Source organism: Eretmochelys imbricata, chromosome 2 (genome assembly GCF_965152235.1).
Source record: "Eretmochelys imbricata isolate rEreImb1 chromosome 2, rEreImb1.hap1, whole genome shotgun sequence".
In the NCBI taxonomy this organism is placed as follows: Eukaryota; Metazoa; Chordata; order Testudines; family Cheloniidae; genus Eretmochelys; species Eretmochelys imbricata.
In genome coordinates, this window is record NC_135573.1 from 181,915,521 (window position 1) to 181,940,193 (window position 24,673).

The 24,673-nt window shown below is 39.8% G+C and overlaps 1 protein-coding gene across 14 annotated transcripts in view; it reads right to left on the reverse strand.

Moving 5' to 3' along the window:
- BBS9 (Bardet-Biedl syndrome 9) overlaps positions 1–24,673 on the reverse strand; it is a 432,422-nt gene that overhangs the window by 381,984 nt on the left and 25,765 nt on the right. For all 14 annotated transcript variants that reach the window (XM_077811045.1, XM_077811042.1, XM_077811050.1 and 11 more), the window contains one exon: positions 10,915–11,089. In XM_077811045.1, coding sequence (XP_077667171.1) covers positions 10,915–11,089 — 175 coding nt within the window. The remainder of the gene's footprint in view (positions 1–10,914; positions 11,090–24,673) is intronic.

The following is a 24,673-nucleotide window of genomic DNA, read 5'->3' on the forward strand; positions in this document are numbered from 1 at the left end:
CAAGTTGAGAAACATAATTGTTCAAAAGCAATTTTTCTATGGCCTAAATAAAAAACTAAATAAATTGTTGTTGGAGCTACAAAACAAATATTACCATATCTCTTTCCAACTTTGCCTTCCACACAAGCAAAAACACTAAGTTTTCAAACTACAGAACATTTAAAATAGATGTTGCAGATTCTGAGGTGGGGGAGGGAGGGATCTCTCTTCACCACACAAGTGTTCAATTACATGATCTTAGGAACCTGACTTTATTGTTCAAAGTACTGAAGCAGAAACACTGGACCAAATACAGTATTATTTTACAATATAACATGGGGGCGATCTCCATTTTTCAGACCAGTCTCACACAAATCATAAAAGTGCATTGATATCTATGAAATGACTAACTGAATGACAGTTCCTTGTGACACTAAAATCTTAAAACCACAGAACCCACAGAGGGCAAAACAAACCTATCAAGCTATTTAGCATTCTTTCATGTCACATCACATGTAAAATAACTTAAATATGGAGAGAGAGGTTACTTTCAGAGCTTGAAAATAAGAATCAATTTAATAACCCTTGCTTGCTGAGGTGAAGGCACTGTACTGTACAAATCTCAGGATAGCAGAGCAATTCAGAGCAGGACAAATTGTTCCATGTTGCCATGTTAGAAAATACCAGTCTGGATGGCGGCATGTTGAGTTTGCCAAAATCAAAAAGACACATCATTTCTTTAAAGTAAAACATTAAAAATGAAATTTCTTGTGCTTTGCTACAGCTGGGTCCTATTTCTCCCTCACCTTTCAGGGCTCAACTGTGCATTCAGCTTTGAGATATAACTTATGTGTAACTCCCTTCCAGTATCCTCCCCTTAGTTTATATAGAATATTAGTAAATCCTACTTTGCAATGTACCATAATACTTCAATAATTATATTACATTATGTCTTTCTCTCAAAGTATTGTGGCACATTACATGTATCAAAATCCGGAAGGATCTCAAAGTACTTCACAAACTATACAGCATTACTAAAACAAACCTGTGACAGATATTGCAACAACATGCAGTATCTTTGGGGGAACACATTGTATTAAGTTTATGTATCACTGTAGGCCAGTGATAGCATGTATGATTCTGTTCTACTCCACAGGACAGAAATGAAAACGATGGATGATGATTAAGATGAATTGCTCACATTGTAAACACCTTCAGAGAGGTACGACCCCCTATGAAGGTTTGTGTAGACTGGTTCAAACTGGATTTTCCAGAGACCAATAGACAAAGAAAGGGTTTTTGGCATAAAAAGGCTGTATATAAATGGACTCAGAGTTTTCTTTCTGCAGCAAATGGACAAGGCATTCTGTCCAAGAGCCCCAGCCCTTGCAGAAGGGTCGGAAAGACTTTGACCTACCAGAATACCATAAGATTGATGGATGATCTCTGGTAAGCTTTTTGCATGTATATAGGAACTTATTGTTTTTATAGGTTTTGCTCTAAGAATAAATGCAGTTTGTTTTGTGAAAGCTGATTGGTAACTAGTGTACTCTGTTGTATCCCAGGAGAAAGCATTAACAACCACATGTGCTGGACCCCAGTTAGACCTGCTGGAAAAAAAAATCACAAAGGAGATGCAGAGGTACTGCAAGCAAGCCCCAATCTGAAACGAGAGACAACTGGGTCTCCACCCCAAGAGAGGTGATGGGTAGGAAGCCTAAAGCCATAAGAGGGTGCCCTCCAGGAAGACAAGGGGTAGGAGGGAGTGATCAAAGGCACAGTTAATCCTGAAACTGTGATAAAAGCCACCACTGAAGTGAATGGTGACAGCCAGGCAGACAGAGGGAAAGTTTAGCCAAAGAAACCAAGACGTCAGTTTTTAAAAGGTCTCATCTGGAAAATTCACAAACAGTAAATTCTACTGCTATCAATTATCCATCTTGGAAAGAACTGACTCATGCCAATTTTCTACTTATTTCACATCTTTATACCATTATACCTTCCCCCGGTCAATGCAACTGAACAAACTTTACAGCCTATTTAGTATCCAGGAGTCAATACAAAATATTCCCACTAGTAGAAAGCATAAAGGGCTCCATTAACTGAGTATATTGTTTGAGAGATAATAGAAATTCTGGTGCAAGAGCAGTAAATATTTATTGTGGCAGTAAAGCTCAAACCAGGTTGTGTTACCATTAGATAAATTGTACTCCTGAGGCATAAAATGCAAAACAGAAAAAAATGGCTATATTCCTCTAAATCCTTTGGGTTATGATTATCTCTAAAATCTTCATTCCTCCTCCCCCTCACAAAGATGATGCATTTTGGCTATAAGCCCTTATGATGAAGGAAAATGTGCATTTTTGGTCTTGAAAGCAGATGAACTTGTCAGATTGGAATGTTGGGTAGGAGTTTCATAGGAATCTGTATGCTTTATACAGATTAATTCTTGCCAAAAGAAAATTGCTAAACTAATCACAGTACCCTTAAACTATATCATTGATGTAATCAGGCCCAAATTCCTTTGCAGGAAGCATTTTTGCTTTATATGCGACTTGAACTAGTGACATGTAGGTAGAGACTACATAACTAGCAGATTCATAATCTGTGGCTTGCTATGATTTACGAGCACTGCATAGGGTAGTAGGAAGGGGAATTAAAAATAATTGGGAGGGCAGGGAATATTTCCGTTCCAACTTGCTGAAATATTCAGTATTCCCAGGGGAAGCCCATGAGGCAGACAGGAGATGGACAGGACAGCTACTTCAGTAGTAGAAGAAACATTGGACCTCTGGTCAGGAAACTTGCTTCCTCTACTGAAGACAGAAATTTTCTTATGTCTTCCAGGTCATTTTTGCGGAGGTGGGACCCCGAAGACTCTAGCAGACACCAGGTCGACCCCCAGGAAAGGGTCGGAAATTTCTCTAAGTCCTCACTCAGCCATCAGGTCAATCCTGGCTCCCATCCGGCCACCAGGTCAACCCTGGCAGCACGCACGTCTGACATCTGAGCAATGGCACCAGGTCACTGAGCTGCTCTAGAAGCAGTTCTTGACTACTCTCAGTAACAAGCAGCAAAAGAATGTAGGACATGGCAACAGATCAGCAATGACAACCGCAGTCAGATTGGCTCACAAAAACAGGGAAGAGATCACCAGTCTGATAGGGTGAATACTGTGGTTCTCCAGATCCATTTAATTATCCCTTTACAGGGGTGGAGAGTGAAAGAGATGCAAGGCGAGAGCACTTCCATAAATTTACTAGTACCAGTACTCCCAACCCCCTAGCTGAGTGTTTCAGTATACCAAACCCCAGAAGTCATAGCAGCCAATGCAGGTGCTGCAATTCTGGGGGAAGAAATCACAGCGGTCAAGTAGATGAGGCTTTAGCTGCCTTTAGGGGAGAACTTGAGAGACTCGCCTCAGTCAGGTAACAAGGGCTTATAAAGAACACAGCTCCCTTCAATGCAACCAGTGCTTCTGCAGGCCGCTGTTTCTGCACTGCAAAGTATAGGAGGACTTATCAGGTGTAGCAGGTGCTTTTAATTAAAGGTCAGTCCCACACAAAACTAGGGAGATTGCATTCCCCAAAAGAAGAGCAAGCAGGTTTCATCACATAGGATTTTTTACCGTATGTTCGTGGGATCCCTGGTGGCCAGTGCAGCATTATGGTATAGCACAGGGATAGGTAACCTGCGGCACGTGAGCTGATTTTCAGTGGCACGCACGCTGCCTGGGTCTTGGCCACCAGGCCGGGGGGTTCTGCATTTTAATTTAATTTTAAATGAAGCTTCTTAAACATTTTTAAAACCTTATTTACTTTACACACAACAATAGTTTAGTTCTATATTATAGACTTATAGAAAGAGACCTTCTAAAGAACGTTAAAATGTATTACTGGCACGCGAAGCCTTAAATTAGCGTGAATAAACGAAGACTCGGCACACCACTTCTGAAAGGCTGCCGGACCCTGGGCTAGCACATGGCAAGTCAAAGACTGCAGCAATATCTTTAATTGGACCAACGTCTGTTGGGGAGAGAGAGAAGATTTCGAGCCACCCAGAGCTCACCTACTTTGTCTCTCTAATATCCTGGGACTGACAACTACAACTACACTGCAAATACATTCTTATGCATTGAATGATCACTTTGAGCTATACACAAGTGAATTGGCCTGGCTTCCAGCTGGGAGTTTGTCAGTTCTCAGCTGATGTCTAGCCCTTGGCCACAGCTGGTACTCGGGCTGCCAGCATCACATCTGTTAGCACTCAATTGCCAGATTATGCATCCCTCTCTGAAAGAGAAAGGTCAGCAGTCCAGCAGCAATTTTAACACTTCTCAGTATTGAACTGTTATTGACGTAAGCCTCTAGGTACTACTGCAGTATAAAATATTATTTATTTATTTAATACTGGCTGCAATCCCCAACCCATAAAACAGAGTTCTGGGGTGTAGAATGATGGAAAGATGGGAGCTGAGCAAAACTCACAGAGAATCTGCACTGATCTATTTGCATACCTTCTCTGCAGGTGTTATCTCAAGGCCTTAGCAAATATTTGTTAAATGGATGGGAGCATCTATTGTTTAAGATCCCTTCATGGTAACTTATTTTTGATGTTACAGAGATGTGCTTCTCCTGAGCTTGACTAGGCATTTATTAGGATGCTACATCGCCATTACCGTATCAATTGATGATCTCAGAGGATTTTGGGGCAAAAAGGAGCATACTTCACACCTCCCCTTCTAAAAAACTGACCAGCGGTCAGGGGTACATGCATATGTGAAAACAGTGTGGTCTATCAAAGCACTGGCACTGGAAAGTACCTGCTTTGTTGCCTATCTATTCATGTGAAAGGCTGGGAGATTGGTGATTCTCTAGTGCTTTATGATGGTAATAAAAAGGATATTGTCACCTCTGGTAGGATATGGCCTGCAAAATATGGCACAATTTCATTTAGAACTGTTGTAGGTCATCAGTGCCTTGAGCATACCTGATATACAGCCTGCAGGCAGAAGGCACTCTGAATGCTACCATTCACACCACCAGGTAGATAGAGTGTTTAACTTATTGAGCAGGATTGGTCAGCTTTGTATAAATAAAGATATAATTTTGTTCTTTTATCTTTCCGAAAGGGTAATTCTATTAGCCCAGTACTCCAAATCCAAGCTTGGTCTCAGAAACATGAGTCTAGGAATATGTCCACATCATCTTGGTAGGGACAGGCCTCAATATAGGGCACGAGTTAGAGGCACTCCCACTAATATGCAAACAGGAGCAAAACGAAGTTAATCATACTGCGCCAGTCATGATCACACACATTTATCCGTATGTTATAGCCATATGCTCAACCTACTGTTGGATCTTACATAACTTAGTTTGTGAGCTTCCCAGAGAAGGGACTCGGTCTTCATCTGTGTTTATACAGCACGGGTCTTCTATACTGCATGGGGTTTATGGGTCCTACCAGAATATAATTAAAGCAGCAGCATGTATAATTCCCTCCATAGGGAAAAGTCAAGAGGGAAACTTGTTGATACGGCAACAAGACGTATGCAAATTGGCACCCACAACAACTGCATAGTTAAACCCAAGGACTTGGGATGCAGGCAACCTGTTAATATTTTAACAGATAAGAATTAACTCCTGTTAAAAGGCTAAAGTAGAGGATAGAGGATTTTAACAGAAAGATATGTATACAGTGTGTTCATTTGTACAGAAGTCAGGGTGGAGGCTGGCACTTGGCAATCACAGGTCTGTATTGTTGGGGTAATGCTACAGTACTAACATGTTTACTTAGCAGCAGCATGTTTGGAAAGTTGAATGGCACAGCTTCATAGCATTGCTTAACTTTTTGGCAGACTTGAACCATTTGTATAACTCTTTTCCTCAATCTTTCATAACATATATATTTTAAAATTTATTACCACTAGCTGTGTTGCTAATCAGTCATCTCCACTGAGCAGACTTTTATTGTGAGCTTGCACAAGCAACGTGGCTCGATGATATACTGCTTAAATTGACTTCTGCCTGGCTCTGATCACTTTCAAATTTTGAAGGGCTTTTGAATAATAGATTCTTTGGTAGCTGTCTACAATAATGATTCACAAAGGTATGCTGTCAATTATAGGGGAAAAATGAAGCTGTGCTAAATTGTTACTACTCAAAACTAAATACCAAGAGCTGAAGTACTAGGACCCTTGAGATTCACACAATAGTTTCTTGTTGCTTTCTAAAGCGATTCATAGATGCCTACTTCATTCTTAAACAGAACCATGAGGCCAACACATCCATAAGAAAACCCCTTTTATTTAGCCCAGTGATGTGTTGCCTGGAAACTTGAATGCAAAATACTAACATCAGCTAGGGCTGTGAAATTACTACATCTCTTCTGATTCTCCCCATTTAAGGTTATTCACAAAATCACTGCTCTCGTTTTTTCCTCATTTCCTTTTCTATACAAAACTCCTCCCTAACCTTTACCTTTGTAAACACTCTTCTCTTTAAGCCTTCTGTACATAACGGCCCTTGAGCTTGTAGCTCCCTTCTTCCTTCCACCAACGAGTGACCCTCTCTTCACTCAACTGCCTCCTTAAGACCACCAATAATACAAATCAGCAATCCTAATACAAACAGCTATCATCCTCTGTACACGACCCAACACTAAAAAAAGCCATCATGCTGCATTCAGATCTAACATTGTTCTGATAATCTGGTGTGTAACATCCTTAAACCATTCTGTTTAATTGTTACTTCCCTGAGGCAGGGACAGTGCTTTCCTCTATAATTTTGTACAGCACCAAGCATATGATACCCAATGAAACAGCAACAACGTATTTTCTCTCTTTCACACATCAATCTTTCACTTTCTTTCTTCACCCATCAATTTCATCTCCCTTTTACTGCCACTTCAGTTCTCACTGAGAAAGCACCTCACTCCAAAGATGATGCCATTCCCCATCAGTCACTCTCCATACTTAAAAGCAATGATCTATACCTCACTACATTATGACAAAATGTACACTATTCCAATCTAGGACATATTCAGACCTCACCAGATTAATGCATGAGTGCCCAAAGCTGAATGACCTCACTACACATTAAGCAGTGGGGACCTTTGTCAGGTTTGGCAGAGAAGGTGAGTTGCCCCTTTAAAGGCAGCTAGAGAGCCAGTGAGTTACCTCCAACACGGAGATAGCCCCATTCCAGGTCAGCATGGGGACACTGACCCATCCCCCCTGCAGGTGACCAGAAGAGAGGGGGAATATTTATGCCCACATCTGAGTAGTGAAAGCCCTCTTTTCACCTGGTCAGGTTAAGCAGCACCCATCCTCTCATCCATGAAAGTATTATTATCCACTGTGGGCATGACATTAGTTGCTCCTTTCTCAGGGGGCTGGGAAGGAATTTTTCCCTTACCACCAGATTGGCCAACATAAGGTAGGTTTTTTCACCTTCGCCCACAGTGGATAGGAGGCTTGAAGGAGAAAAGAACAAAAGGGGAGTTAGGCTGCAAATTATTATGTAAACTTGGGGCAGATATCCAGCGCAGGTACTCTGCAGGGAATTGATAGTGATCAGATTAAACCCTTTCCTAATCCATTTAAAGGAGGTATTCTTTTATGGAGTGGAAACAGTGGGAGGGGTGAAGGAATTCATAGATTCATAGATATTTAGGTCAGAAGGGACCATTATGATCATCTAGTCTGACCTCCTGCACAACGCAGGCCACAGAATTTCACCCACCACTCCTGCAAAAAACCTCACACCTTTATCTGTGCTATTGAAGTCCTCAAATCGTAGTTTAAAGACTTCAAGGAGTAGAGAATCCTCCAGCAAGTGACCCATGCCCCATGCTACAGAGGAAGGTGAAAAACCTCCAGGGCCTCTTCCAATCTGCCCTGGAGGAAAATTCCTTCCCGACCCAAAATATGGTGATCAGCTAAACCCTGAGCATATGGGCAAGATTCATCAGCCAGATACTACAGAAAATTCTTTCCTGGGTAACTCGGATCCCACCCCATCTAATAGCCCATCACAGGCCACTGAGCCTATTTACCATGGATATTTAATTACCAAAACCATGTTATCCCATCATACCATCTCCTCCATAAACTTATCGAGTTTAATCTTAAAGCCAGATAGATCTTTTGCCCCCACTGCTTCCCTCGGAAGACTATTCCAAAACTTCACTCCTCTGATGGTTAGAAACCTTCGTCTAATTTCTAGTCTAAATTTCCTGGTGGCCAGTTTATATCCATTTGTTCTTGTGTCCACACTGGTATTGAGCTTAAATAATTCCTCTCCCTCTCCGGTATTTATCCCTCTGATATATTTAGAGAGAGCAATCATATCTCCCCTCAACCTTCTTTTAGTTAAGCTAAACAAGCCAAGCTCCTTGAGTCTCCTTTCATAAGACAAGTTTTCCATTCCTCGGATCATCCTAGTAGCCCTTCTCTGTAACTGTTCCAGTTTGAATTCATCCTTCTTAAACATAGGAGACCAGAACTGCACACAGTATTCCAGGTGAGGTCTCACCAGTGCCTTGTATAACGGTACTAAAACCTCCTTATCCCTACTGGAAATACCTCTCCTGATGCATCCCAAGACCGCATTAGCTTTTCTCACGGCCATATCACATTGGCAGCTCATAGTCATCCTATGATCAACCAATACTCCAAGGTCCTTTTCCTCCTCCGTTACTTCTAATTGATGCGTCCCTAGCTTATAACTAAAATTCTTGTTATTAATCCCTAAATGCATGACCTTACACTTCTCACTATTAAATTTCATCCTATTACTATTACTCCAGTTTACAAGGTCATCCAGATCCTCCTGTAGGATATCCCTGTCCTTCTCTAAATTGGCAATACTTCCCAGCTTTGTATCATCCGCAAACTTTATTAGCACACTCCCACTTTTTGTGCCAAGGTCAATAAAAAGGTCAATAAAAAGATTAAATAAGATTGGTCCCAAAATCGATCCTTGAGGAACTCTACTGGTAACCTCCCTCCAACCTGACAGTTCACCTTTCAGTAGGACCCGTTGTAGTCTCCCCTTTAACCAATTCCTTATCCACCTTTAAGTTTTCCTATTGATCCCCATCTTATCCAATTTAACTAATAATTCCCCATGTGGCACGGTATCAAATGCCTTACTAAAATCTAGGTAAATTAAACCCACTGGTCACGCAATTACAGACATGAAGGTCGCTATCTTACAACAAAAAAAACTTCAAATCCAGACTCCAGCGAGGAACTGCTGAATTGGAATTCATTTGCAAATTGGATACTATTAATTTAGGCTTAAATAGATACTGGGAGTGGCTAAGTCATTATGCAAGGTAGTCTATTTCCCCTTGTTTTTTTGTTTTTTCCTACCCCCTCCCCCTCCAGATGTTCTGGTTAAACTTGGATTTATGCTGGAAATGGCCCACCTTGATTATCATATACATTGTAAGGAGAGTGGTCAGTTTGGATGAGCTATTGCCAGCAGGAGAGTGAGTTTGTGTGGGGGAGGGGGTGAGAAAACCTGGATTTGTGCTGGAAATGGCCCACCTTGATTATCATGCGTATTGGAGGGAGAGTGGTCACTTTGGATAAGCTATTACCAGCAGGAGAGTGAGTCTGTGTGGGGGGGGAGGGGGGGCGGAGGGTGAGAAAACCTGGATTTGTGCTGGAAATGGCCCAACTTGATTATCATACACATTGTAAGGAGAGTGATCACTTTAGATAAGCTATTACCAGCAGGAGAGTGGGGTGGGAGGAGGTATTGTTTCGTGGTCTCTGTGTATATAATATCTTCTGCAGTTTCCACAGTATGCATCCGATGAAGTGAGCTGTAGCTCACGAAAGCTTATGCTCAAATAAATTGGTTAGTCTCTAAGGTGCCACAAGTACTCCTTTTCTTTTTGCGAATACAGACTAACACGGCTGTTACTCTGAAACCTAAATCCACTGCGTTTCCTTTGTCTAAAAAATCTGTTACTTTCTCAAAGAAGGAGATCAGGTAGGTTTGGCACGATCTACCTTTTATAAAACCATGTTGTATTTTGTCCCATTTACCATTGACTTCAATGTCCTTAACTACCTTCTCCTTCAAAATTTTTTCCAAGACCTTGCATACTACATATGTCAAATTAACAGGCCTATAATTACCTGGATCACTTTTTTTCCCTCTTAAAAATAGGAACTATGTTAGCAATTCTCCAATCATACGGTACAACCCCTGAGTTTACAGATTCATTAAAAATTCTTGCTAATGGGCTTGCAATTTCAGGTGCCAATTCCTTTAATATTCTTGGATGAAGATTATCTGGGCCCCCCGATTTAGTCCCATTAAGCTGTTTGAGTTTCGCTTCTACCTCAAATATGGTAATGTCTACCTCCAGATCCTCATTCCCATTGGGGAATTGGGGCTCCTATGACTGGTATGGCAGGGAGTCAGCTCCACCTCCTTTATATACCCTTTGATTCTCATTCAAGGGGGGAGGGGATGAAGATAACAAGGTCCCACCAATGTCTTAGCTGGGGATCAGTATGAGTAAGGGGGAGGGCTGCCAGCAGCCCCCCCCCCCAGATATATGTAAATAATTATGGAATTACCTGCACTGTGCAGTTTTATCTGGCAGGTACTCCCAGACACTTAGTAATAAAGTTGCGGCCTAATTAAACACATCCAGTGTCTCCTGTCGTCCTTCTGGCACACCTGGACAACAACAATTCAAGTCTGAGCTTCAGGTGACAGCACCAAGAAAGAGATCTGTTCTTTCCTCTTTTAAAAAATAGATATGTGGTACAACATGAGTAAAAGCAAATAAAATATTATAGTTATTTATATTTTCATAGGTGGTGCTAATTTTTTTATCTTCAGTATATTCATGTTATATGATGGCAGTCCTAAAAGAAACCACAATTACTTATTTAATATTTATACATACTTGTAGCTCTCAACTTGTTGACAGGAAGAGACTGTAATGAAGGAATCCGTTCGAGAGCTGTAAGTTAACGGACCAGGCAGAAGAAAACTAGGTAGAAATCGGCCAAAAGCATAGCTTTCCTGTTCAAACAACATAAGCATGCCATCCATGGACTGTATGCATATCAAATCTCGACCTAAAAGAAAAGGAAACAAAGCACGGTTAATCACATATTAGATTTTTATGAAAATATACAGGCCTGAATTCTCATTTACACTCAATGTATGTGAATACTAATATACTATATTGGCAGCATCAAGGGGCTTTAAAGTAGGCATAAATGTAATTTACTCCCACTTTAAGGCTCCTTTACGCTGCCAATGACCTTAGAGTAACTGAAAATCAGGCCCAGCTTATTTACAGAAATTAACAATGAAGTTACACTACAGTTAGATATAAACAACACAGAACAGCTGTGACCCCCACACTAAACAAAGAGGAGGTGAAATACTGGCCCCATTGAAGTCATTTGTAAAACTCTCATTGACTTCAGTGGAGCCAGGATTCCACTCAAAATGTTCAAAGTTGAGGCTGAAACTCCATTAGCATTATTTATATGAGGCTAGTGTTCAAAGGTCCAGTCAGAGACCCATTGTGTCGAGTTCTGTATAAAGTTAAAAGAAGATACAGACCCTGTCCTGAAGAACTTACATGCGAAATAGACTAGATAGACAAAGCATAGGGGAAAGGGAAACAACACAGGAGTAACATGATGGGGTGATGGTTGACCTACTTTATGTTAGTTCTACTTTATTTTATTTTTAAATATATATTATAGGGGCAGAGGAGGTCACAAGGGGATTAGTTAACAGAGTAAGAGACTATGTAATAAAGAAAGGAAACTGGATAGGGAAAGGAAAAGTGGCAATGAGAAAGCGAAGAAGGAAGAGCAAACAGTGAATCTTGGCAGAGAGAAGAAAATATCCATAATGCATATAGAGAAAAAGCCACATCCAATGTCTTCACAGGGGCCCAAGCTGTGAAAATCACTGCAAATGGAGAATGGGTGGTTCCCACCTGGCTCTACCTCAAGGAGTGCTGCTCTCACCACCCCGGAAAGCTATTTGGCATATGGTACCCCATGAAGCGGGAGAATCCCCCTCCATTTTCAGACAATGCCTGGAAGAAGTTACTCCCTGCTTTAGTGCCCTACACACCATCCCAAACTCTTGCTAGGGAGCGGGGGAAGGAAATTCCTGACAATTCCCAGAAGCACTGCTCATCCTATTCCCCACCTGTTCTTTCCATAAAATAATTTAACCCACAAGTAAACTGATGCGACTTGAAGGACATCTGTACTTTGCATTTCATTGATTTTGCCAGTTTGGCTCACAAACCTATTACTTAAACAGATTTTTTTTTAATGTATAAATAATCCTCTAGAACAAAGAAAACTAAACCCTCCAAAAATTGTAAAAACATTATTTGCTAAAACTAAAACTAGTTAACTGTTTCCTTTCTTACGTAAATAATAATACATTAAGAGAAACCAAAAGATAGCAAAAAAATGAGTTTTCTGATTTGATTAATATTCTAATTTAACTGAGGGAACACAATTATTAAAATAAAATAAAATAAAATAAAATAAAATGACCCTAAGATCAAATTGTTAAATCTATCATGTCATTTCAGGTATTTTAAACGGTCTAAAATAGAAATCATCATGAAAACAATGTTAATATTATAGCGATTACATTTTCCCATTGCTTTTATCCTACCTTTATTTTATATTTTTAAACGAGGATTAAAAAATATTAAGTCTGTAGTGAGGCGTTAAAAATACTTGTCAATACTGAAATCAAGAATTCAGCTACAATAGCAGCTAGATCCTACTGGTCACATGTCAATTTCAATTACATGGATATAAATTCAGAGCAATAACTTTGAAGTCAACTGAGATCAGAATCAGGTTGTGGATTTAGCATTACATAAAGGAGAACATTAATTCAAATGTGCACATAGTTTTTAGCACCCATTCATACAAAGAAATCCACAAAAAAGGGCCCAATCAAACACACACTGAAATCTATGAAAATATTAAAGCCAATTGTGACAAAGTTCCTCCTCTACCTTGGTGGGTCTTGCACTTCTTGGCAGATTTGCTCGCCTTGGAGCTTCACGGCAGCCCTCAGCTTGGCCGTTTTTCTGAACCCACAGTTCAGGTCTGACCAGGAGTTGGGAGGTTTGGGGAAACCCGGGCCCGCCCTCTACTCCAGGTTCCAGCCCAGGGCCCTGTGGAATGCAGCTGTCTAGAGTGCCTCCTCGAACAGCTGTGCAACAGCTACAACTCCCTGGGCTACTTCCCCAGGGCCTCCTCCCAACACCTTCTTTATTCTCACCATAAGACCTTCCTCCTGGTGTCTGATAATGCTTGTACTCCTCAGTCCTCCAACAGTCCGTGTTCTCACTTTCAGCTCTTAGTGCCTCTTGCTCACAGCTCCTCACACGCGCACCATAAACTAAAGTGAGATCCTTTTTAAACCCAGGTGCCCCAATTAGCCTGCCTTAATTGATTCTAACAGCTTCTTGATTGGCTTCAGGTGTTCTAATCAGCCTATCTGTCTTAACTGTCTCCAGAAGGCTCCTGATTTTTCTGGAACCTTCCCTGTTACCATACCCAGGGAAAAGGGACCTACTTAACCTGGAGATAATATCTCTGCCTTCTATTACTCTCCTATAGCCATCTGGCCCGACCCTGTCGCACAATGTAAGTAGGTATTGGATCAAGCCCCTATCCTGCAAACATGTAAGTAAATAGTGTCATTTATTTCAACAAGACTACTCACATGCAAAGTTATTCACATCTGCAAGTGTCTGTGGGATTATAGCCTATGCATGCAGGATTAAAACAGGATCTTGATTTAAAGAGAAAAAAAACTACTTCCTCTTTGATGTCCTCCCCTCAGACCCTACTCCTCTAATATAGGGCCTCAGATATAGGCAACAACAAAAAAAAATCATGTCTTTTTCCCACTTAGACAAGTATTGTTATATAAGCTCACAGAGGCAACAGTTCAATATATGGCAACACTGGAGGTAAAATACATATGGAAAAATTATCTCCTTGTATTCTGATTCTTCAGAGAATTAGAGGCATATCAATGGTTATTTAAAAAGAAGCAGAGCATGCTAAGTAGTTAATGGGTTAATAGTTCACCTAAATTACTAATACATTACTACTTGATCTTTGACCTCCTGACTAAAAAAAGAGAATCAGTATTCTCTCCCCCAAGACTTGGATCACTAGGGTAAAAACTCTGAATCTGATGGCAAGTCGTCAGAGGCAGGTAAGGGGAGCAGAAGGTAAATAGCTACACCGGATCCCTTTTTTCCCCCCTTTTGTGACTGCCCATTCTATACTACTCTCAAAATGGTCCCTTCATCCTTCCCACCAAGAAGATCTGTACGTAATTCATTCAATTCCCATTAACACTGCTGCACACATTTGATGGGGAGGACATCTTTAAAAAAGGGAAGAAGGAGGATCCTGGGAACTACAGGCCAGTCAGCCTCACCTCAGTCCCTGGAAAAATCATGGAGCAGGTCCTCAAAGAATCAATCTTGAAGTACTTGCATGAGAGGAAAGTGATCAGGAACAGCCAGCATGGATTCACCAAGGGAAGGTCATGCCTGACTAATCTAATCGCCTTTTATCATGAGATTACTGGTTCTGTGGATGAAGGGAAAGCAGTGGATGTATTGTTTCTTGACTTTAGCAAAGCTTTTGACACGGTCTCCCACAGTATTCTTGTCAGCAAGTTAAGGAAGTATGGGCTGGATGAATGCACTATAGGGTGGGTAGAAAGCTGGCTAGATTGTCGGGCTCAACGGGTAGTGATCAATGGCTCCATGTCTAGTTGGCAGCCGGTGTCAAGTGGAGTGCCCCAGGGGTCGGTCCTGGGGCCGGTTTTGTTCAATATCTTCATAAATGATCTGGAGGATGGTGTGGATTGCACTCTCAGCAAATTTGCGGACGATACTAAACTGGGAGGAGTGGTAGATACGCTGGAGGGGAGGGATAGGATACAGAAGGACCTAGACAAATTGGAGGATTGGGCCAAAAGAAATCTGATGAGGTTCAATAAGGATAAGTGCAGGGTCCTGCACTTAGGACGGAAGAATCCAATGCACCGCTACAGACTAGGGACCGAATGGCTAGGCAGCAGTTCTGCGGAAAAGGACCTAGGGGTGACAGTGGACGAGAAGCTGGATATGAGTCAGCAGTGTGCCCTTGTTGCCAAGAAGGCCAATGGCATTTTGGGATGTATAAGTAGGGGCATAGCGAGCAGATCGAGGGACGTGATCGTCCCCCTCTATTCGACATTGGTGAGGCCTCATCTGGAGTACTGTGTCCAGTTTTGGGCCCCACACTACAAGAAGGATGTGGATAAATTGGAGAGAGTCCAGCGAAGGGCAACAAAAATGATTAGGGGTCTAGAACACATGACTTATGAGGAGAGGCTGAGGGAGCTGGGATTGTTTAGCCTGCAGAAGAGAAGAATGAGGGGGGATTTGATAGCTGCTTTCAACTACCTGAAAGGGGGTTCCAAAGAGGATGGCTCTAGACAGTTCTCAATGGTAGCAGATGACAGAACGAGGAGTAATGGCCTCAAGTTGCAGTGGGGGAGGTTTAGATTGGATATTAGGAAAAACTTTTTCACTAAGAGGGTGGTGAAACACTGGAATGCGTTGCCTAGGGAGGTGGTGGAATCTCCTTCCTTGGAAGTTTTTAAGGTCAGGCTTGACAAAGCCCTGGCTGGGATGATTTAACTGGGAATTGGTCCTGCTTCGAGCAGGGGGTTGGACTAGATGACCTTCAGGGGTCCCTTCCAACCCTGATATTCTATGATTCTATGACATTCAAGAATGAAATACGGTCTTGTTCTTTTCCCAGAGGTTGAGCTCAGTGCTTCTCAACCTCCTAAGAAACAAGGGAACCAAACTGCAGTACTTCATAGGGAAGCACATTGGTGCTACTAGATAGATGGGCACAACTTTTTTTTAAATTAATGTAATTTTAGGGGGGATCATGATAGGATTTCAACCAAATCTGAACTATTGCAATGGCCTATTTACCCTAAATATAGATTTCTAAATAAAAAAAATTTTATTCAAGCAGATTATTATTTTATTCAAGCAGAAGTTCTCTCTTTTCTTATCAGAGGGGTAGCCATATTAGTCTGTATCCACAAAAATAATGAGGAGTCCGTTGGCACCTTAAAGTCTTTAAGGTGCCAACGGACTCCTCATTGTCTCTTTTCTTAAAACCATAAACCTAAGATCTGTCTTATATTTAACACAACATATTTTGGGGGGATGATTTACTGACTGCTGATGCAAAACATATTTGTCTTATACCAACTGTTTTAATAAGGCAGCAACAGCACTCTGGTTTAACAAAATCATAAATCAACATATAGAGAATAATTTTCCTCAACCTTAGAAAAACCCCATATCCCTTATTAAACATGAAACAGAGCAAAATAGTCCATTAATCAAGAGGTCTATGATGGCTTCTAAAGGAAATTTAGCTAAGCTAACAATGAAAACCAATCTTCTCAAGTTAAATCATGCTAGGATCTGTACAGATCACCTATATTTTGTACAAAAGCATCTGTAACATGGAAATCATTAGAGCAATGTTCAAAAGCTCTCAGACTAACATTCTGCCAGCTACTGAAGTAAGCCAAACTAATGCCTTTCTTTACAACTGCAAGCGATAAAGACACAATATATCATACCATTTAAGCTATTGGCTGCAAGGTTCACTGACAACTTCAAGTTGATGATTTGGTCCCATCAGGTTTAATCTATAGTATATTAAAGTTTGTTTTATGTTTCCAAACGGTCGTACTACATTAATCTTTCCTGTTACTTTAGTAGATAAGAGTCACACACCTTTTTAGGAAATGTGAATTCTTTAATTCTGTTAACAGTTTGAAGTCAATGAACAAATGCTTCCTATTAGTAAATTCAATAATTTTAATAGAATTACGGTATGTGTTTAACATGTAAAAGCCTGATAGCATTTTCCAAAAAGTACAATTGTTTTTGAGTTATGAATTTCCTCAGGTTTTCTTACACTGAAACACATGTTTTTTAAATTATAAAGCAGGGTCTATGGCTTCTGTTCAAATCTAGATTTTATTGTTTATAAAATTAGAAACATATTTTATATTGTACACATTATATATGCATACACACACACACACACCCCGTATGTGGACAGCCAAGAAGTTTCTTTTGAAATTGTGTATGAAGTGGCTTTATTAAAAAGCCTTTCCAGTTACTTAACCTCTTAAAATACTATTTATATGGCTCAAAAGATCAAATACTTCATTTTATGATTTATTCATAATAATTGGTCGCTCATATTCTGAGGTATGTGGTACTCAAAGGGTTAAGTCAACCAAACTGATCACTGATCATAGTTGATAAGCATTTGGTTCATTGTTTAAAGGTCGAGAAGCTCTGAAGCATTAGCCAAGATCAGAGCAGATGATTTCAACAACATATGATTCAAAATGAAAAATTATATATTAATAAAGTAACATGCAATATTTGAACAAAAAAATCATAACCAAGGTGCTTGAATTCAATTAAAACCTGTTTAATATTAAGGGTCTCACTTAATTTTCAATTTTTTTTTCCATTTTAACACTGACACTATTCTTAACTAATGCTGCTTCAAAGAGAAAATGGCACAATTTAAGCTAAAGACAGTATGGCAGACAATGTTCTTTGTTCTACCTTTTGTCGGTTTAATAAACCAACCAACCATCATGGTAAATAAAGTACTTTGCACTAGGGTAGCACCTTCCATCCATGGACCTCAAAATGTTCTGCAAACTTTAAAGAATTAAGATACACAACATCCTTGTTATTCAGGTAAGTAGCAATATGCCTATATCCTGGTCCTGTTCTACCTAACTTTGGAGATGGGCAAACTGCAGTGGTCCATCTTTGGAGACAAATAGGGCATTCTGGAATGCCTTGAAACAAATGGCTAACCAGTGGACGATGATATTGATGTACTGGTAGGCTATTAAGCCATCTCCTGTCCACAGCTAAGAATACATTGCTCCCTAGTTGCCCCCTTACACATACACCATCTCTTATAGATCACCATGGTTTACCAATGACCTGCACCAAATGAAAAACGAGATGAGAAGATCAAAGTGTTAATGCCAATAAGCCAGGCTTCTATTCTGCCATAGTCTCAGTATTTGGACAGGTCTCTCAAGAAGAGATTCTAAAACAACTAGGGAAAATCTGTCAAAACATGAGAACTTCACTAGTCATTCCCTTCTTGTTTAGTGAAAACTTAGACTGAAAGCTCTTTGAAACCAGAACTTTCTTCTCATTATGTGTATGGTTTAGCATATCTGACACAAATATCTTGCAACGCCGGCTACAACAGTGCTATGCAAACGCCTGTTCTCACTTTCAGGTGACATTGTAAGTAAGAAGCAGGCATCATTATTTCCTATAAATGGAAACATTGTTTGTCTTAGGAATTGACTGAACAAGGAGGACGACTCAGTGGTGTTGTAGGCTCTAAAGTTTTACATTGTTTTGTTTTGGAGTGCAGTTATGTAAAAAAAATAAATTCTACATTCGTAAGTTGCACTTTCATGATAAAAAGACTGCACTACAGTACTTCTATGAGGTAAACTGAAAATACTATTTCTTTAATGTTTTTACAGTGCAAATATTTGTAATCAAATATAAAGCAAGCACTGTATACTTCGTATCCTGTGTTATAATTGAAAATGTAGAAAACATCCAAAAATATTTATAATAAAATTTAAATTGGTATTCCATTATTAACAGTGCAATTAAAACTGATTAATCACAATTTTTTTAATCGTTTGATAGCCCTAGTCTAAACAAAATGAAAAATCTTCTTAAAAATAAAAACTTGGTTTGGAAACAGTTCAGGTAAAACTGAGATGATGTCAATTGGCAAGGGGAAGAATTTTGAGGAACTCACACGAACTGTTATAACACCTTCAATAAAAGGCATCTGTACACTGTCAAGGTGGTACACAACCGCCAAGTCCAACTGGACTAAAATCTACTCAAGAACTATTAGAGAGCAGCAGTGTTTTTTTCATATTTAGCTAGTTGGAAAGCAAGCCCTTCTGTTTTAGATGCTGACCTGACTATTGTTATTCAAGCATTTGTCATCTCAAGATTAGATTCCTGCAATGTGTGCTCTCCCTAAAAGATACAGAAGGCTACTCAAAAATTACAAATAAGTCTGCACCCACTATTCCACCAGCCATATAAAGTGGCCAGACAAAAGCATATTGAACAACTCCTCAACTTTCTACCTTGGTGACCAATCAAATTCCAGGTTCATTTTACATCCTTGATCCTTAACTATAATAACCCCTAAAGAAACTTGTATCAATGCTAGCTCAGACACTCCCGTCATGGAGTTTCCTAAGAATTCTACCATTACCAAGGACAGGATTTGCCCTTCCATGGAAGAAGTTTGGGGCTGAAGTCTCTACTAGGTGCTTCTACACCAGCCCCAGTGCCCTCAGGCGTTGATCTCAGCCACAAAAGACTTCTCCACCAATTGCACCCTACAGGGGAAAAAGGAATAATGTGAACTTTTAAGCAGAGCCCATATGTGCTGCAATTAGGAATTCAGTTGCGTTACTGTAAGTGGGATTGTTGGGGTGATGGTGCATGTAATGCTAAGATCATGCTAAGATCCCCAGCATCTCAGGGGTTGCCATTTCCATGAGAAAAGTAGGAGCTACATGTATTCAGGCTCCCCGACACAGAAATCTCAGAGACAATCAGCTTGTGACTCTTAGTTTGATCAGGTCCTTCCAACTGCCTGTCTGCATAGGCATCAACTGCAGTATGAACATTTATTTCCTCTCCTTTCCTTTTGAACTTTTCTCAGCGAACATCCTATAGGTATCCAAGAACAGAAAATACTTATTCTTTATTTTAGAATTAAATAAAGAGGGGACAATCAACTTGGCTGAAACACAGTTAATTCCAAGGGTTTGGTGGGTAGGTGTTTCAAATTAAAAAAAAAAAAAAACACTATTTACATATATTTGCAATAATAAAAGAAACCAAAATACACAAAAGTTGGAGAAAAGACTGCATGCTCACACAGTATCTCTCCCAAAGCTCTAGAAGCCGGATAGCACAATGTCACAGTAAGAACCACTCACTATGATCTCTTGTACTATCTCCCCCAGTGAGAGGGCAGAAACTTTTCAAGCACTTATTTAATATTTCTCCTCTGTCTTACTGGCTTATTACAAAAGCATTTTTCAGGAAACACTATAGGATAAACTAGGACAATCCTATTTTTTTTTATTCGGTGCTCTGTGCTCCTATCTTGGCTTATTCCTGGTCAGGGGAGTAGAAACTCCATGAGTTTCAATCACTGAATGTCCTTTCTATTCTTCCATCTGTGGGGAGGGAAAGAAGAATTTGCATCCCCAGCTTCCCACAAATGCGGCATAGGTTTCAGCCCCTAAGCTCAAGGATCTCAAGAGTTCACTGGAATCATGGGCTGTCTCCATAGAGGTTCATCCTCTTGCCTTCTCTCCCTTTTCCCTTGGCTGCCCCTTGACAACATCACTGTGCTCCCTGGGTGTCCTCTTACCATCACTGTCCCTGAGACCTTCCACAATATGGAGGGGGAAAGAAACAGAAGTTAGTCCAAACTCAGTTTGCATAACCACACTGCTCAGTTTTAACTTTCTAAAAATCAGTATGCACAAAGAGAAAAAACATAGTAGGCAGAGCATCTTATTTCTGTCCACCTTGTCAGCTAACTCTGGCTCAATATTTATACTTTGCATTAAATGCTGCCCTCAGTTATCCCCATGAAGCTTCACTGAAATCAGCAGGGCTGCACAGGTGTAACATAGGACAGAATTTGGCCTACTTCTTAAGAAGACTGTTATATAGGTGTCTGAGCTACTGTCTTAGGCATCAGACACGCATGCACCAAAACATTCCAATGAGGTATGGTAACTGCAAAAATAAACCTGGTTTCAAGTGATCAGAATCCAGAGAAATATGTGTTTACACCATATTAATAGTTTTGTTGTCTTTTCTTGTATTTGAATGATAACACAAGATTTTTTTTTAAAAAAGCAGATAACTATTTAAAACCAAACAAAGGATATGCAGGAAGGTGGGGGACACTGGTACAAAATTATATAAATACACACACACACCCCTAGGTAAATATTTTTTTTTAAGTTTATTAGATTACAATACAAATGAAATCAGCCTGTTGATGTACTATAATTCTGTTGTTTAAAATACTATAAAAGTTGCCCCGAAGATCACAGAAATAAGAGATAGAAAAGACGTTAGATAATATGGTCCATCCCCTTACTACAGCAGAAGTGTTTTCTCTATAGTACACATTCTAACGTTTTGTACTTCATATTCTCCTACCATTTTAAAGGAAGGCATTTATTTCTATCTCTGGCTATGCCGTCACAGCTGTGAAAGAGCAATATTTCTTTGTTGTGAATAATGGGGGGCTTTTTCCACAAGCACCTAAAGAGATTTTTTGCTATATCCTTTAACTAACGAATACCCTAAGTTTTGTTTTTAATTATTTCTGTTTCTGTGACAACACTAAAAACCACACACAGACACACTACAGGCAGCAGTAATACTGTAAAGACGCTGATTCAGTTACTTTAATAGATTAAAAATAGGTGTCTGCACAGTTGTTCGTCCACATTTTTAGGGCAAGTCAGAAGTAGCAATAAGTTTTGATCTCACACAAATGATGAGATCTAAAATGTATGTTTACCATAATCTGTTAAATCATAAAAATAATAGATCACTAAGAGTAGAAATAAGATTCACAGAATACTCTTGTAATAGATAAATAGATACGTATAACAGTGATTGGGGGATATTATATTTATCCTCACGGTTCACAAATGAACCCCTTCACACAAACACCATTGTTGAAACATGTCTTGTTAGTACAGTAATATAACAGGTTGAAAGCCACATAATATTTACGACAAGGTGCTTAGAGTCTTCAGGGATCTTCAATGCACGTAGAATAGCAGGTAACCTGTATTTGTTAAAAAAGCAGTAAAAGATATTTAATCCATATAGGGCTTGATCCAGCAACGAGTCAATGGCAAAACTCCCATTGACTTCAGTGATGCAGCCTCAAGTTCTAAAGCAACTAAGCTTTTTGTTTGTCCTCCTTGCATCGTCTATATTATTCACTTCAAGTTTAGTTAAAATGCAAATTTACAATAGTCTGTTATATGACAAACTCCAATTATGAAAACTACTACAAGTAAAACAAAATGAAAAGTTCATACAAAATTAGATATTCTTCATATTCCAACTTTTTATAGTTCATTTTGTTTCCTTTGGCCATTTGTTTTTAATGTGTAACCAGTGAATGGGTTTTTTATGTTTCACTTAAAAAAAAGCAGTCTTCCAAAAGCTCAGCCAGAAATGTCCATTTCAAAAAGCTTACTGCAGCCAGTTGGCTTTGCCAGTGACATATTTATAAAGTGAAAATGTAACCCATAGTGTTCTCTACAGATCAGATGGAATCACTTAGTGAACTCTACATAGTTTCACCAGCCTCAAGAGGAATGTCCCTCAGCCAGCAAGTGTTACTTTAAGTATTAGTCCAGCTACTACTGTTTTGTAGTTTGTTATTCTAGCGTGAAACGAATATATTTGTGTCACAGGTTTTTTTTTTTTTATAAAAACATAATTTAATTTTAATGAAAATCCAATATAAGGGACAGGTGGTAGCTCTTTGAAACAAACCTGTAATTAAAGCTATTTTGGATCTGGAGTTCTTCTTGTATGTGAATGATTTCCTGTGCTCTCAGCCTTCCCCGTGGCACCAAAGCATTTTCATAAAAATAAATACATTATGTAATCACAAGGACTGAGCACCATGTGACAATCCGTAAGAAAACCTGCAGCATCAAATGGGATAAATTATAAATCAGAATAAGCTTCATAAAGTTATAGCTTTTTGGTGAGCAACAGATCAGATAACTCCACAACTCTTTAAGGAATGCTAATCAAAGGTGTCAGTCAAAAGCTCACTACAAGCAAGACAAAAGAATGGTATATTCAAGGTAAAAGGAAAGAGCAGTTGCCATTTTCACATAGTAATAGTTCATTTTCTTCACAGCTAATACTGAATCTAAGGGCTTAAAGAGTGCTTCCCTTAAGCATCACAAGCCTTAATTTACACAGGAAAAGGCAAACACAGGAAAAGGCAGACCATGAACCAATGCAAAAGTAACTATGGCCTTACTTTCCCACACACAGACTGGAAGAGAAGGCAGTCACCTGCTCTGGCATGGGAAAATGGGTCTTTTTTAGCACTGAGTTCTTAAAACAAACTATGCCTAGTAAAAAAACAAATCTTAGGTTACTTCCCCAACCCAATCCAGGAAACACATGTCCATGAGCATTCAGAAAGAATACTAAACAAGACTAGCTTGGTGGTTTAATGGCAGCACAGTGCACTACCACAAAGGGGATCGGAGTTCAGGACTTCAGCTGGGTTTCTTCATTCCAGGCAGACAGAAGTTGAGAACATTACTGAGGCAGTGCTCTGACCACATAGGAGGAGGGAAGGAAAAATGCCTTACGCCACTCACCAGCAATCCCCCTGGATGATGCAAGGAGCATTGTACACAGGCTCCTGCGGGACCTAGGTTAAGTCCACTTCTGCTAGGAGCACAGGTTACTACAACATGAGCCCCTGAAGCAGTAAGGGAATGAAAATAAGAGGAGCTGATGGGATTTAAGAAAAAACAAAACCCAGTAAAAACAGATACTGAGGAAATTAATGTATTGAACTAACATTTTTAATTATTTTCTAGTTTTTGCCTGCTACTATGGAATTGGAACTTGAATTACTTGAATCTTCATAAATCCCAACAAGGGACAAATGTTGGTTCTGCAACAGGTCAGCCTATTCATTAGCAGACAGGAAAAGACTACTAGTCAGGTTAAATGTGCTCGAAGTATCTGAATGCAATACAGGCAATCAGAATCAATCTCCAGCTTTGAGGAAAGGGTGTCTGCTGGAAGAATCCCTACATTTGGCATTCTACAGCCATGAGAAAAGCGAAACATCCACTGATCTAAATAGGTATTAGTTATTATTTGTTTATGGTAGCCCTCACAAGAGGCTAAGCATTTTTCAGACATTCAAGAAGAGACAGTCTCTGCCTGGCAAAGCACACACTCTCAGAAAAGACATTCAGATTGGCAGAGGTCATAAGACGAAGAACATCAAATATGGATTTTATTTTTTTTTTAAAACCAGTTCACTGTACACAGCATAATAAAAGCACATCTATAGAAGTGACTTAAACATGATCAAGGGAGAGAGTTTACATATAGCTGTGGTTCTCCTCACCACTGCCTGAGACTACAGCCTTCCTTGACTGTAGGTGGCTCACAAACCTCTTGTAGAAGTCAATTTTCTAGATAAGGTCCTCCCTCTTTATGGAGTGGGACACAATTACTATTTTCTGAGCTCAGCTGGCTTTATAAATAGAAATCTAATTTGGGGCACTTAATATATAAGTGTATGAAGACAGCATTGAGTGAGGTTTGGGGGGGGTTGTTGCATATTTGACCGGGCCATCAAGGGAATTTGTTCACAAAAGGTTACAAAAGGAATTTTAAAACTACATATTCTTTCATG